This window comes from Electrophorus electricus, chromosome 7 (assembly GCF_013358815.1).
Source record: "Electrophorus electricus isolate fEleEle1 chromosome 7, fEleEle1.pri, whole genome shotgun sequence".
Taxonomy (NCBI): domain Eukaryota; kingdom Metazoa; phylum Chordata; class Actinopteri; order Gymnotiformes; family Gymnotidae; genus Electrophorus; species Electrophorus electricus.
The window spans coordinates 15091313-15104799 of NC_049541.1; the positions used below are offsets into that span (position 1 = coordinate 15091313).

The 13487-nt window shown below is 48.1% G+C and overlaps 1 protein-coding gene across 3 annotated transcripts in view; it reads right to left on the reverse strand.

Moving 5' to 3' along the window:
• cdk17 (cyclin-dependent kinase 17) overlaps positions 1 to 13487 on the reverse strand; it is a 48587-nt gene that overhangs the window by 7355 nt on the left and 27745 nt on the right. For 2 of the 3 annotated variants that reach the window (XM_035528390.1, XM_035528392.1), the window contains exons 3-5: positions 7682 to 7846; positions 4485 to 4618; positions 3188 to 3313 (exon numbers count right to left, since the gene is read on the reverse strand). In XM_035528390.1, coding sequence (XP_035384283.1) covers positions 3188 to 3313; positions 4485 to 4618; positions 7682 to 7846 — 425 coding nt within the window. The remainder of the gene's footprint in view (positions 1 to 3187; positions 3314 to 4484; positions 4619 to 7681; positions 7847 to 13487) is intronic. The other variant, XM_035528391.1, reaches the window with a different exon arrangement.

Sequence of the window (13487 nt, forward strand, 5' to 3'; positions counted from 1 at the left end):
CTCGCCTGTCCCTTAATCAGACATGGACATCTCCAGTAACTCATTTACCATCTCAATGTCATCATGAGGAGAATTGTACAGTGTTGTCATTTACATGCCACAAATTAATGTGCATCCCCTGACAATACTCACAGTTTCGAACCATGTGAAGATGTCGAACCACGATGGCTATTATGAATATTAATGAGACCACTAGCAGGCCTCCATGGAAATTTTATTGGAAGTACAAAGAAATGCCCAACTACTGGCCTCCACTTTCACAGCATCAAGGCTTTTCCTGGGGAATGCGGACACGTTATTCTTAAGCACAGATGATTTGGAAACGGACACCAGAACCTTCCACTGAAGGCACCGAAGTTAATAACTCAAGATCATCATTTTAGTGATCCAGAAGAAAACTACAGATGACAGCAATGCAAAAACCACATTCACCTGCCACCTTATAAACACCTAAACTGTAGCCGAACTCGCTGGCCACTTTATTAGGTACACCTGTTTATTGTCACATTTTATATGTCCACAATTACAGCCGACCTCATCTATTTGTATTTAATTTATATTCAATCAGCCACCATCTATCCTATTCATTACTGGTTAATTCATGACCACAGGGTCTCTGCTGATATTACTGCAGATACCTGGGTAAATTCGAGCACTTTCAACACATTAAAATTGACATGACAGCAACACGAATGCGAATCAAGCTGACAAATGTTTAAAGATACAGCAGTTTTGCTGGGTTCAACGGTGGTTCTGTACCAAGAAACCATTTAAAGGCTAGAGCACGAATAGAGTAAACTGGGCATGGCAAAAGATCAGATATAGACTCTGCTCATTTAAAGCACGGTGCACACTACTCAATCTTAACATTTTTAACCATTTTTTAATTTTGCTCGATTCTGACACCTCTTGCACCAGCATCCTTGGCGACCGTGTACTTTCATGCCAGAGCTGAGGGTGGCACTGTAGGGCAAAGCGGCTCAAGCAGGCAGCCTGCACAGCAAACAAGGAACCAAAGAAAACAGACCAACACACACACACACTGCTCACACACAGCCAATGTCATGAAGCTGTTAAAAGGCAGCTGTTGTCGATAACTGAAGACGAACCTTCGTTGAGATGGGCTGAGCGACAGAGAAGGCAGCCGCATGTACACAAAGGCAGCAGGGCATCCAGCGATCACACAACATGGTTGAAGATAATCATTTTTCAGTACTCCTGAATGTCAAGACATTTCCGCACAATGTTTGGTCCGACACCCTTTTCCCAATTCCTCCTAGTTTTTTTCCCACTGGCCAACGAATGATCGAGGTGCATCTGCATAACCAAACGGCCTGGCCACGTTGTTTCAATTTTTGAGTGGTCCGAGCGGTCAATCACGGCTCAACCATTTCATCTGTGACTACATCACTCTGGCCGGGCGGCCTATGGTGCATCCGTGTCCAACGTAGTTATGAACCAGGCTTAAGTGTGAGGTGTGCTCCAATTTTCAAAAGTGTTAGCATTTCCCAAATCCTGTAGCGTGCAACAGGCTTAGGCTGTTCCTGATTAGTGACCGGTGAGTGGCTGTGAAAAACTATAGGCCTACTAATTTATACAAAACAGTAAAGATTTAAAGTTACATTAGTTATGAATGTTGACACATTCCTAAGATTTAATCTTAGACTGCAATATCCTGACCAACTTACTCTCATAGGGGTTTTTATAAGGCCTTGAATTTTATTATTATGTGGCTCTTTGGAAAAAAACTCAAACTGGGCCATAGCCAAGCAAATAATTCTCCTCTTATTCATCACACCCATTTTACAATCATTGATAATCCATTACCTTGATTTATGCACGCAAAAGTACATACACAGAAACATATGTGCAGACACATACTTCATACTGGGCAGCACTAAAATATAGGCCTGTACCAAGAGACTAATAAATGTATCCTTTAAATTGAATAAGGAAAATTGCATGCATTTTAATTCAGTTGTTTTTAGAATCAGGAAGCTGTTAAACTTTCCATCAGACCACTGGGTTATAGAGGTGGAGGCGGGGTTTACTGGCACATTCAAAAACACCAATTCAAACATGTTCTACACACTGCTTATGCACGCATAAAATAACTGAGAAGCAGCAGGACCGGCTCCCAATGGAGAATTTTCCTGATTGGTTAGTGCAACCAGACTGGACTAACATTTTTTGTAACTGATTACAGAGCCCAAAACACTTACAGAGACTTTATATCTTTCCCATCACTCACTATTTCCGTGAGAGCTAATCAGGGTAAACTGACAGATTAGCTAAAATGTTCTTAAAAATATTACTAACATCAGCTGAATCTGGGGTGGCAGCCTTCACGTTTGGTGGAGGGTGTGGATTTACCAGGGTGACATTAAGACCAGACTAGGTGGAGTACACTGTTGCACGGGAAACTGCATGGAGGGCATCAACAGCACCAAGTGCTGCTAAGAATTAATGGACGTGACTCATGGATCTGTCACTAGTTTCACAAAAAACCCTCTCAAAAGGTGGCATGCCACATCATGACCTCTGATGTCACATGGGAGACGTGTTCTGACAGATACTCTAGAGCGCATGATGTGTGGGTTGCTATGCAACTTGGGCTTCTCAGTTACGGGGAGTGGAATAGAAACAAGAGAAACAAGAAAGCAGAGAGGTGTTTCTTGTTAGCGTGAAAACATTTTCATTGTTGACTGAATTGTTCTTTTTTTTTCTTTATTTAAAAGCAGTGTGTGTATAAAAGCAAAACAAGTTATGATTATGCGATCCCTGTTCCTTATCTGCAGTATACACACAGCACCAGATTTCTATTATAATATTAACTTGCAATACTTGCATGTAAAAAAAACATTTTTTAAGTATGTTTATACATTTCTACTCTTGACAAAATGAGTAGTTTCTAGATTAGGCATTTAATTATACACCATTGACATGTAAAATGAACTGCAACAAGATAACTACACAGACCTGTAGAGATAACTCAGGAGTAACTGACTTTACATGGCAACAAATCCTTGGGAAATGCTGTGTGTACAGTTACTGAAAGGAGGAGGCCTGCGCGTTAAGCATTGCTCTGTTTGTGCAGATATTTTGTGGGTGTAAGTCATTTGTGATGCATCCACGTGCATGTGAGCACGCATGCACAGACACACACACACACACACACTCAACTCACCAGCGAGGCCCTGCGTGAGCGGCGGCTGAGAGGCTGGTCGAAGGGCGGGCTGCTTAGCTGCAGCTTCTCCAGATAGCCATCAGGAATCCGAATATCAGCAGGCAGAGACAGGCGCTTATTCACGTCCTAAAGACATGAACGAACGAACCAACCAACGAACCAACCAACGAACAAACACACACACACATGCACAGAGAGAGAGAGAGAGAGAGAGAGAGGTCAATTGTCAGTGAGTAAATTTAGTACATACTGGTTATGTGCTCTCAAACCACAAGCACAGCCATTAATAAGCATCAGTGGCTTTCCTCCTCCTGCCCTAATACACAGGAAATAAAGACAAACATGGTATCATCATTTAAAAAAAATAAATAAATCACTGGGCCTGAATCTGACTGGATGTTTATGTTCCATCTTTGTGTGTAAAGGGCCATGTTTTCCTTTTCGACCCACTGCAAAACATGCACTCGCACAACCTAAACAGCAGAGGGCAAAAACCTCAACTACAGACACAGTCAAAACACCCTCAACACTTGGATTAGCAATAGTGTCTCAAGAAATAAAATAAATGTTAATGTGATGACTCTGTGAGCTGGAGGTGCTTGTATTTGCTTCACGTTCATAGCACGTCCATCTCGTTTGCAGGTTCTCCTTCGATTGAAAAACGGGGCTAAATCATCAATGTAGACAAGCAAAGAGAATTCCTCCAATCTGAGAGTGTGACTCAGAAGCCGAGTGGAGCGGCAGCGAGGGGGAGTTGACTGGCAGGAGGAGAAACAACTGCTTCTCAAACTGAAGAGCTAAGCTTACCACACACAGATGCACAGACAAAAATAAAGAATAAAAAAAATCGGGAATGGACACTGAACCTTAGAAAAAACAAACACATCCATCAAAGAATAAAGTCAGAGCAAGGATGGAAGAGAAAACGAGAGACGGATAAACAGAACAAGAATATGAAAAACAAAGAGAAACGAAGGACCAGGGGGACGAGAAGCGTGCGTAGGGTGAGGGAGAAGATGGGAAGCCTGGAGAAAACCCTCCACCTGCAGCTAAAAAGAAGCACTTTTAACTGGGACACATCTCCACTCCCATTATTCGGGGTAATACCCACATAGCCCGCACGCGCTTCCTTTCGGGCACGGCCTGCGCCTGCCTGCCAGGACCAAGAGCTCTGCATATGGATGACAGTCTGTGTCTAATGTGGAGAAAGCAGTTCTGGATTTCGTCCAGAGGGTGGGTGGGTGAGCACACACACACACACACACACACACACACACACACACACACACCACCGTACCTCCATGGAAATGCGGCGGTGCGACCTGGTCCGGAGACACACTCCGGTGGGAGACTGCACTTCATCTGAGGATGTCCCCGATGCCTGGTCACTCTCACCATCTGATCCCATCTTTAAATTCTCATGTACTATATCTGTGTGTGGAGAGAAGATAGTGAATTACATGAGTGTCAAAGGAACACAAAACGCCACATTCAACAGTAAATGAACAGGGTATACAAGCTCATTTTAAAGATTTAAACAGATTCAATAAAGTGTACACTCAGTAGGAGTTATTAAATATACCACCAACTTCCAGGCAAGTTGCATTCCATAAACCTCTAATATATTGAAATGAACTAGAAAATAATTAATGCACTATACAGGGCTTTTCCATGTTTGTTAGGCTCATTATATTATGTCCAGTTGAACCCAATTAATTTATTTAGCAATAAGACCATTTCTACATGACAAAGGTTGGTCTCTTTACCAGCACCGGTCTGAGCAAGTGTGTGTGTGTGTGTGTGTGTGTGTGTGTGTGCGCGTGTGTGTGCGTGTGTGTGCATCTGTGTGCATCTGTGTATGTTGGATAAAGTATGCATGAACTTCCTCTCTAATTTCACCGTTCCAATGAAAGACCTTATTCATGTACCAATTTTAGTCCAACACACATTCAAATGTGAACATACATTCTTGCCTGACTAGAGCAGTTGGCAACACTACTGATTCATTTTATAATAACAACTACAGTCACACCAACACCCTACCCAACATATTAATTATACATTCAAAGCATAAAGCTTCACTAGTATAGGAACCTTCTCTGTGGATGATGCAGGAAGCCAGGAAGCGTGTTACGAGGGAGGATGAAACGTCTGACAATCATATCTGTGGGTGCTGATGGGGTGCGCGCGTCTGTGCGCCTCTCTGAGTTACTTATGTCTTCAGCACCTCTCACTTACATAAAGGTATAATCCTGCTCATCAGAGCGGACCAGGGAGACCCATAACTAGGTAAGCATGGTTTTAGAATCCTAGCAACCACACGCGCACGCACGCACACACGCACACACACGCACGCACACGCGCACACACGCACACGCCCACACACACACACACACACACGCGCAGCCGGGATTTAGGGAAGGTCAAACGGCCTGCAGTGTATTTTGTTGTGTTGGGACTGAATATGAATGAAGGGGAACACTGCTGGGAAGAGATGAGATAAGACAGTGACTTACGAGTGCTGAACAGAGCCGAAATGTAAAAGAAGGTGTGGCCACCCTGATCCTGGCCTTTACAGACACACCCTCCTCACCCCTCCCCTCCAATCACACACCCCTGCCTTTCATCTGACTGAGGAAGGAGAGTGCCCCAGCTCGGGGCCATCCATTACAGTGCGCAGCTACCCTCCACTCCTCTCCTATTACCCCCTCCGAGGCGAAGGGAGGAGACGAAAGCGGAGAGGAGGCAGGCTCCACAAACGAGCCGTTTCAGCTGCTTTGTCAACATTTACGCGCCGCGTCGCTTTGTTAATGTCACCTAGTGGATAAAGGGAGGGGGATGCCAAAAACACTCCTCTACTTCTCCATCTGACAAACTGCAAGAGGGGAAAAAAAAAAAAAGAAAAAAGAAAAAAAAAAAGAACAACAACATTACACGCAAACATCTGACAATATCTCATCTAGTTGGGGCCGAAGTCTTGAGTCCAGTAACTAAAGAAGGTGACACTCAAATGTCCACCACTGTCTCATAAATCTTAATACCATGTTTCTTGATGCCTGCGTGAAATCAGTGGTAGCTGAGTGTGAATGCAAACAAAACCCTGATAAATACTGCATCACAGCATTAAAACGGGCCTGTTACGTTTCTATTAGCTGGCTTAGCGTGGCTGGCACAGAGCGTCTGCGTGTGTGACTGCAGCTCAAGGCTAGGCCACTGAAGGTACGAGAGACATGACTCAGTCTGGATTTACAGCTCAGATTAAGGCAATGCCTGCCTTACGTCTATATGAGACTTCAACACACTACAGTGACTGTCTACACCCAATTCAGACTAGAGCCTAAATCATATACTTTTGAAAACCACAGAAAGAAAGAAAAATCCTCGGGGATTCCTAGACGCTCCTCCTTTCTGTCCCCGTAAAGTCTGACGAGACGGCACGTCTCCGCCGAGAGGCAGAGAGCTGACGTGTGAAATCTTTGCACACGATTCTGCTGCCCTCTTTCTGAACAGCTCACCCTCGCCGTCTCGCCTGCCCTTTTATTCCGCGCGCTCGTTCGCCCCCTCTTCATTGTCACCGTCACATCCGATGTCCTCGTTCACTCTCTGGGCCTGTCCTGTGTTATGTGCTCTGTGGGGCTGCTTCGCGTCCTCTTTTCAGTGCCGGTTAGGAAGGCAGCACACACACTGCTCTATTTTCTCCAGCGTGCCACGGAAAACAAGGGTGAAGTGAAACTGGGTCAAGCTCACGGTCAAACTCGCACAAATGGCCGATTTTATTTAGATAATACCCATCCAAAGAACACAGCAAAAGACAAAACAAATAAACAAAAAAACACAATAAAAAAAAAAAAATTAATAAAAAAAAAAACATCACAGATAATTGGGCACCAGTAGAAAGGGAATCTCTCCAATCTCTCTCAGCTTGGAGCTGATGTCACTGGTGGTAGTATGAGAATGTGCATGCACTGGAATGGGGCATGTCTGGATGCGTCTCTGGTGAATAATGTCTGTGCGCATGGGAACGAACACACACACACACACACACACACACACACACACACACACACACACACACACACACACACACACACGCAGCACTGCGCAGGACGGAACTGTGGGAGCCGTGACGCACACTTCCTGCCTTGGTTTTAGCAGCCGCCTTCTGACTCACATCCTAGCGGCATGATAGCGCTTACTCCAGGCTCGAAAACCTCCGCACGGTGCCCTAGACGAAGCGCCTCGGCCACGAGCAGGGTCCTGCAGCGAGCCAAAGCTCCAGGGATGAGCCTTACAAATCTGAGAAACGGCTGCATGTCCTCATTGTGTGCAAACGCTTACAAAGGCGGCAGGAAATGAAATAAAAAGGTGGTGTTGACCGGCCACGAGCATGCCGCACTGGGACGTGGCCGGTGCACTGGGTTACGCTGCCGTGGCGGGAGGAGGGGCCGGAAGTGTGAGGCGGTGCAGATGGGAGGGGCTGTCGCGGGGGCTTACCGAGGCGGCTGCCGTTGCGGGGCATGGCGATGAAGGAGCCCAGGCTGCCCCCGATGACGCTGTGGGGACGACGCAGGGGCGGCTTCTTGAAGGAGCCCGTGTACTGGTGCAGGAAGGAGTGCATGCTGTGGGAAGAGGGAGGCCGGCCGTTCCTCACTATGGGCTCTGGAACGGCAAAGAGGAGCCAGTCAGTACGGGCGACGATCGCACACCGACGCAGGACGACGCACAAACGACAGGTATAAGTCAGGACGTACGGCTGTCACAGGAAAGAGTCTGGGAGTAAAGAGTATGGGGAGGGGAATGGGGTTTTTGGTACAACTTGTTCATAACAAATCACCACCTGGGACGGCTGGCAGAGCATCACATAGTTGTTGCTATGACAACATTCCCACGAACTGAGACACGACTGTTGGCGTTGGTGGCGGCAGCTGACTGGTGCGGAGCTGTCAGGATGTCTTTCACCACGGAAGATGATTGCGGGTGCTGCCCATGACCCTTCTGTGGCCAGGAGCGCACACCTAGTCCGCAGGTGTGCGCCAGGATTTCTCATTCAGTCGCCTTTGGAACACGAAACCGGGCCACAACCGCTGCATTATACAGCCCATGTGAGGTCTTCACTACCTCAAATGTTTTCCAATTAACTTCGTGTCACATCCCCTGGTGCCTCGTTCTTAACGAGCGAGCTAATTCTGTACTGAGGTGTGGACGCTGCTATCAACACGTCTTCACGACCTGCGCTATCTAGAAACGTGTGGTCCGTTAATGCAGCAAACGTGGGAACCGCACGTCAGAAAAAGGGAGTCCCAAACCGTGGAACGCAGACGTGCGTTCTAATGCAGCACAAAAACAGATTCTGTGTTTGATTCGTTTCCTGTTTGAATAATTAAAAAGTTAAAAGCACCGTGAGCCGCTGAACCTTCTGAGAGAGCACGCACGACAGCATGGCCCACGGCAGGAGCGCAAGCCCTGGGCTGAACGCGGCTGGCCTTGCCTGCTGGGCTGTGAGCGGACCCAGGGCACACAGCCCCGGCTCTCTGCCTCGACACGCTGAACTGTCTGAGATCCTCCGTTTCTCCCTAATGACGGGCAGCTAACTGCAGTCATAGTTTTATCTGTCTGTCCTGCGGAATGCCAGTTTACTGACGGCGGTTCATCATTTGTGATCCTTATCTAAAACAAACAAAAAACTGATGGATTTTCTTAAGGTGTGTGTGTGTGTGCGTGTGTCTATGTGTCTGTGTGTGTGCGCGTGTATGTGTGTGTGTGCGCGTATGTGTGAGTGTGTGCGTGTGCGTATGTGTGCGTGCGTGCGTGCGCGTGCGTATGTGTGTGTGTGCGTGCGTGCGCGTGTATGTGTGAGTGAGTGTGTGAGTGTGTGTGTGTGTGTGTGAGAGTGTGTGTGTGTGTGTGCGTCTGTGTGTCTGTGCGTCTGTGTGTGTGCGCGTGTATGTGTGTGTGTGCGTTTATGTGTGAGTGTGTGCGTATGTGTGCGTGCGTGCACGTGTGCGTGTATGTGTGAGAGTGAGTGTGTGTGTGTGTGTGTGTGTGTGTGTGTGTGTCTGTGTGTGCACGTGTATGTGTGAGTGTGTGCGTGTGCGTATGTGTGCGTGCGTGCGCGTGTGCGTGTATGTGTGAGTGAGTGTGTGTGTGTGTGTCTGTGTGTCTGTGTGTGCGCGTGTGTGTGAGTGTGTGCGTGTGCGTATGCGTATGTGTGCGTGCGTGCGTGCGCGTGTGCGTGTATGTGTGAGAGTGAGTGTGTGTGTGTGTCTGTGTCTGTGTGTGTGCGCGTGTGTGTGAGTGTGTGCGTGTGCGTATGTGTGCGTGCGTGCGCGTATGTGTGTGTGTGCGTGCGTGCGCGTGTGCGTGTATGTGTGAGAGTGAGTGTGTGTGTGTGTGTGTGTGTGTGTGTGTGTGTGTGTCTGTGTGTGTGTGTGCGCGTGTATGTGTGAGTGTGTGCGTGTGCGTATGTGTGCGTGCGTGCGTGTATGTGTCCGTGCGTGCGCGTATGTGTGCGTGCGTGCGCGTGTATGTGTGAGAGTGAGTGTGTGTGTGTGTGCGTCTGTGTGTGTGCGCGTGTATGTGTGTGTGTGCGTGTATGTGTGAGTGTGTGCGTGCGCGTATGTGTGCGTGCGTGCGCGTGTGCGTGTATGTGTGAGAGTGAGTGTGTGTGTGTGTGTGTGTGTGTGTGCTGCAGAGAGAGCCTGTCCTCCACTCCCCACCTGTTCCTACACCTACTCCTGCCAACTCCACCTGTTTAGCCAAGCAGTACTATTCCACCCCCCATATCTCATACCCTCCATCCCATTATCCATATTCATATGGTTAAACACACACACACACCCACACCTCTCAGTTGGTTTGGGTTACATAAGGAGATCAAAACACAACAACAACTCTTCAGTATATGTCCACCACAGCAAAAACATCAAGCCCCATTTTCTCACCTGCATGCACAGATACACAGTTAGAAATCCTGACCTGAACTATACCATCACACCACTTCAGTTCTGAACAAGTACACACAATCATAGGCCTCAATCTTTGTTTCCTTTTTCCACAACTATTGGCCTGCCCAGATAACGTGAGGAGCCAACATCATAATCTGAGTACAAGTGTGCAGTTTGTAAGAACTCCGTGCTAGCCATTTAACCATGGCTTGTTGCTAAGCAACAGAGCTGTAGCAAAGAATGACAAGCTCTTGGGCCCACAGCAGGGCTGGGTTCCATGGTTCCCTGGCGACTGCCTCCTTGGGATCTCTGTGCAGGGCTCCAATATGTACTGCTGCTCTAACACACAGACGCACAGACACAAGCAGATGCAGACACACTTCATTAATGAGGAAAAAAAGGAGTGGCTTTTACTGTGGACTATTTAAAAAGAATCTCTCAGACACACACACACACACACACACACAACTAATTCTTCACTGCATTAATGTTAGGACTAAAAACTCTGGTATAAGCAAAGCTTTTGTTGCAGGCTTATATAACAAGGGCATTCTGAGGTGAGCAGAGCAAGAGAGGCAGAGCACTGAACAGTTGATTGTAGTGTCAGAGCCTTTATAAATCATCCAGCAGCCTTAAAAGCATCTTAGTCAACACTACTGGCAAAAAAAACCCACTATATCCCTGTGTGTGTGTGTGTGAGAGAGAGAGAGAGAGAGAGAGAGAGAGAGAGAGAGAGAGAGAGAGAGAGAGAGAGAGAGAGAGAGAGAGAGAGAGAGAGAGAGAGAGAGAGAGAGCACGTGTGTGCTTCATGCATAAGAGTTCAGTGGGAAGAGAAATATATCTGTTCTATCGCAACTTGGCCTAAAAATGTGTGCCTGTATACACAAAGACGTGCACGTGCTCACAGGCAGGGCAAAGTATTAGAGGCTGCAGCTGATGGGTATTAGTTGAGGTTTACAACTGCACACTGAGGCCCGTCAAAGCTGAACTCACTGCCACGGAAAGCTCCTCCTCAGAGTGCCTAAACGCTAGCACTGGCTGGCAGCTGCAAGTATCCCAGCTGCCATTTGCAGTGCAATTTAGCCACATCCTTCAGGAAGCGTCGAGGCAGGATATCAGCCGGTGCACCTGGATACATCTCAAAGCACCCTCACGCACTTCCCTCGCGCACTTCCCCTCACGGCGCAGCCTGGCGAGACAGTGCCTTGGCATCCACCGCCTTTTCCTCGAAGCTTTTCATGTGCACCTGACAACAGCCGGAGGAGGCCGAGTCTCTCTCTCTCTCTCTCTCTGAGTCTGTCTGTCTCTCTCTATTTCTCTGAGTCTGTCTCTGTCTCTCTCTCAGTCTGTCCCTCTCTCTCAGAGTCTGTCTCTCTCTCTGTCTCTCTCTCTCTCTCTCTCTCTCTCTCTCTCTCTCTCAGTCTGTCCCTCTCTCTCACTGTCTGTCTCTCTCTCTGTCTCTCTCTCTCTCTCTCTCTCTCTCAGAGTGTCTCTCTCTCTCAGAGTCTGTCTCTCTCTCTCTCTGTCCCTCTCTCTCTGTCCCTCTCTCTCAGAGTCTGTCTCTGTCTCTCTCTCTCTCTCTCTCTCTCTCTGAGTGTCTCTCTCTCTCTCTCTCTCTGAGTGTCTCTCTCTCAGAGTCTGTCTGTCTCCCTCTGTCTGTCTCCCTCTGTCTGTGAGTCGCTCTCTCTCAGTCGCTCTCTCTCTCTCTCTCTCTCTCTCTCTCTCTCTCTCTCTCTCTCTCTCTCTCAGAGTCTGTCTGTCTGTCTCTCTCGCTGTGTGTCTCGCTCTCCGTCTCCCTCTCCCCGTCTCTTTCTCCCCGTCTCTCTCTCTCTCTCTCTCTCTCTCCGAATCTGTCTCTCTCTCTCAGTCTCTCTGTCTCTCTCAGTCTGTCTGTCTCTCTCGCTCAGAGTCCGTCTCTCTCTCTCCCCGTCTCTCCCTCCGTCTCTCTCTGTCAGAGTCTATCTGTCTCTCTCTGTCTGTCTCGCTCTCTCTCTCCGTCTCTCGCTCTCTCTCTCCGTCTCTCGCTCTCTCTCTCCGTCTCTCGCTCTCTGTCTGTTTCTCTCTGTCTCTCACTCAGAGTCTGTCTCTCTTGCTCAGAGTCTGTCTCTCTCTCTCTCTCTCTCTCCCTCTCTCTTTCAGTCTCTCTGTCTCAGTCTCTCTCTCAGAGTCTGTCTCTCTCTGTCTGTCTCTCTGTCTGTTTGTCTCTCTCTGTCTCAGAGACTGTCTCTTTCGCTCAGAGTCTGTCTCTCTCTGTCTCTCAGAGTCTGTCTCTCTCTCTCAGAGTCCATGTGTCTCTCTCCCTGTCTCTGTCTCTGTCTGTCTCTCTGTGTGTGTCTGTCTCTCTGTCTCTCTCAGTCCGTCTCTCTCAGTCCGTCTGTCTCTCTCTCGCTCTGCGTCTCTCTCTGTCTGTTTCTCTCTGTCTGTTTCTCTCTGTCTGTTTCTCTGTCTCTCACTCAGTCTGTCTCTCTCGCTCAGAGTCTGTCTCTCTCTCTCTCCCTCCGTCTCTCTCTCAGTCTCTCTGTCTCAGTCTCTCTCTCAGAGTCTGTCTCTCTCAGTCTCTCTGTCTCTCTCTGTTTGTCTCTCTCTGTTTGTCTCTCTGTCTCAGAGACTGTCTCTTTCGCTCAGAGTCTGTCTCTCTCTCTGTCTCTCAGAGTCTGTCTCTCTCTCTCAGAGTCTGTGTCTGTCTCTCTCCCTGTCTGTGTGTCTCTGTCTCTCTCAGTCTCTGTCTCTGTCTCTGTCTCTCTCTCTCTGCCTGTCTCTCTCTCTCTCTGCCTGTCTCTCTCTCTCTTTGTCTCTCAGTCCGTCTCTCTCAGTCCGTCTCTCTCTCGCTCTCCGTCTCTCTCTCTCAGTCCGTCTCTCTCTCTCAGTCCGTCTCTCTCTCAGTCCGTCTCTGTCTGTTTCTCTGTCTCTCTCAGAGACTGTCTCTCGCTTAGAGTATGTCTCTCTCTCTCTCTGTCTCTCAGTCTGTCTCTCTCTCTCTCAGTCTGTGTCTGTCTCTCTCCCTGTCTGTGTCTCTCTCTCTCTCTGTGTCTTTCTCTCTCTCTCTCTGCGTCTCTCTGCCTGTGTCTCTCTCTCTCCCCGTCTCTCTCTCTCTCTCAGAATCTGTCTCACTCTCTCTCTGAGTCTGTCTCTTTCTCTCAGTTTCTCTGTCTCTCTCTGTCTCTGTCTGTCTCTCTCGCTCAGAGTCCGTCTCTCTCTCCGTCTCCCTCCGTCTCTCTGTCAGAGTCTGTCTGTCTGTCTCTCTCTCTCTCCCTCTCTTTCAGTCTCTCTGTCTCTCTCAGAGTCTGTCTCTCTGTCTGTCTCAGTCTGTTTCTCTGTCTCTCTCTCAGTCTCTCTCGCTCAGAGTCTGTTTCTCT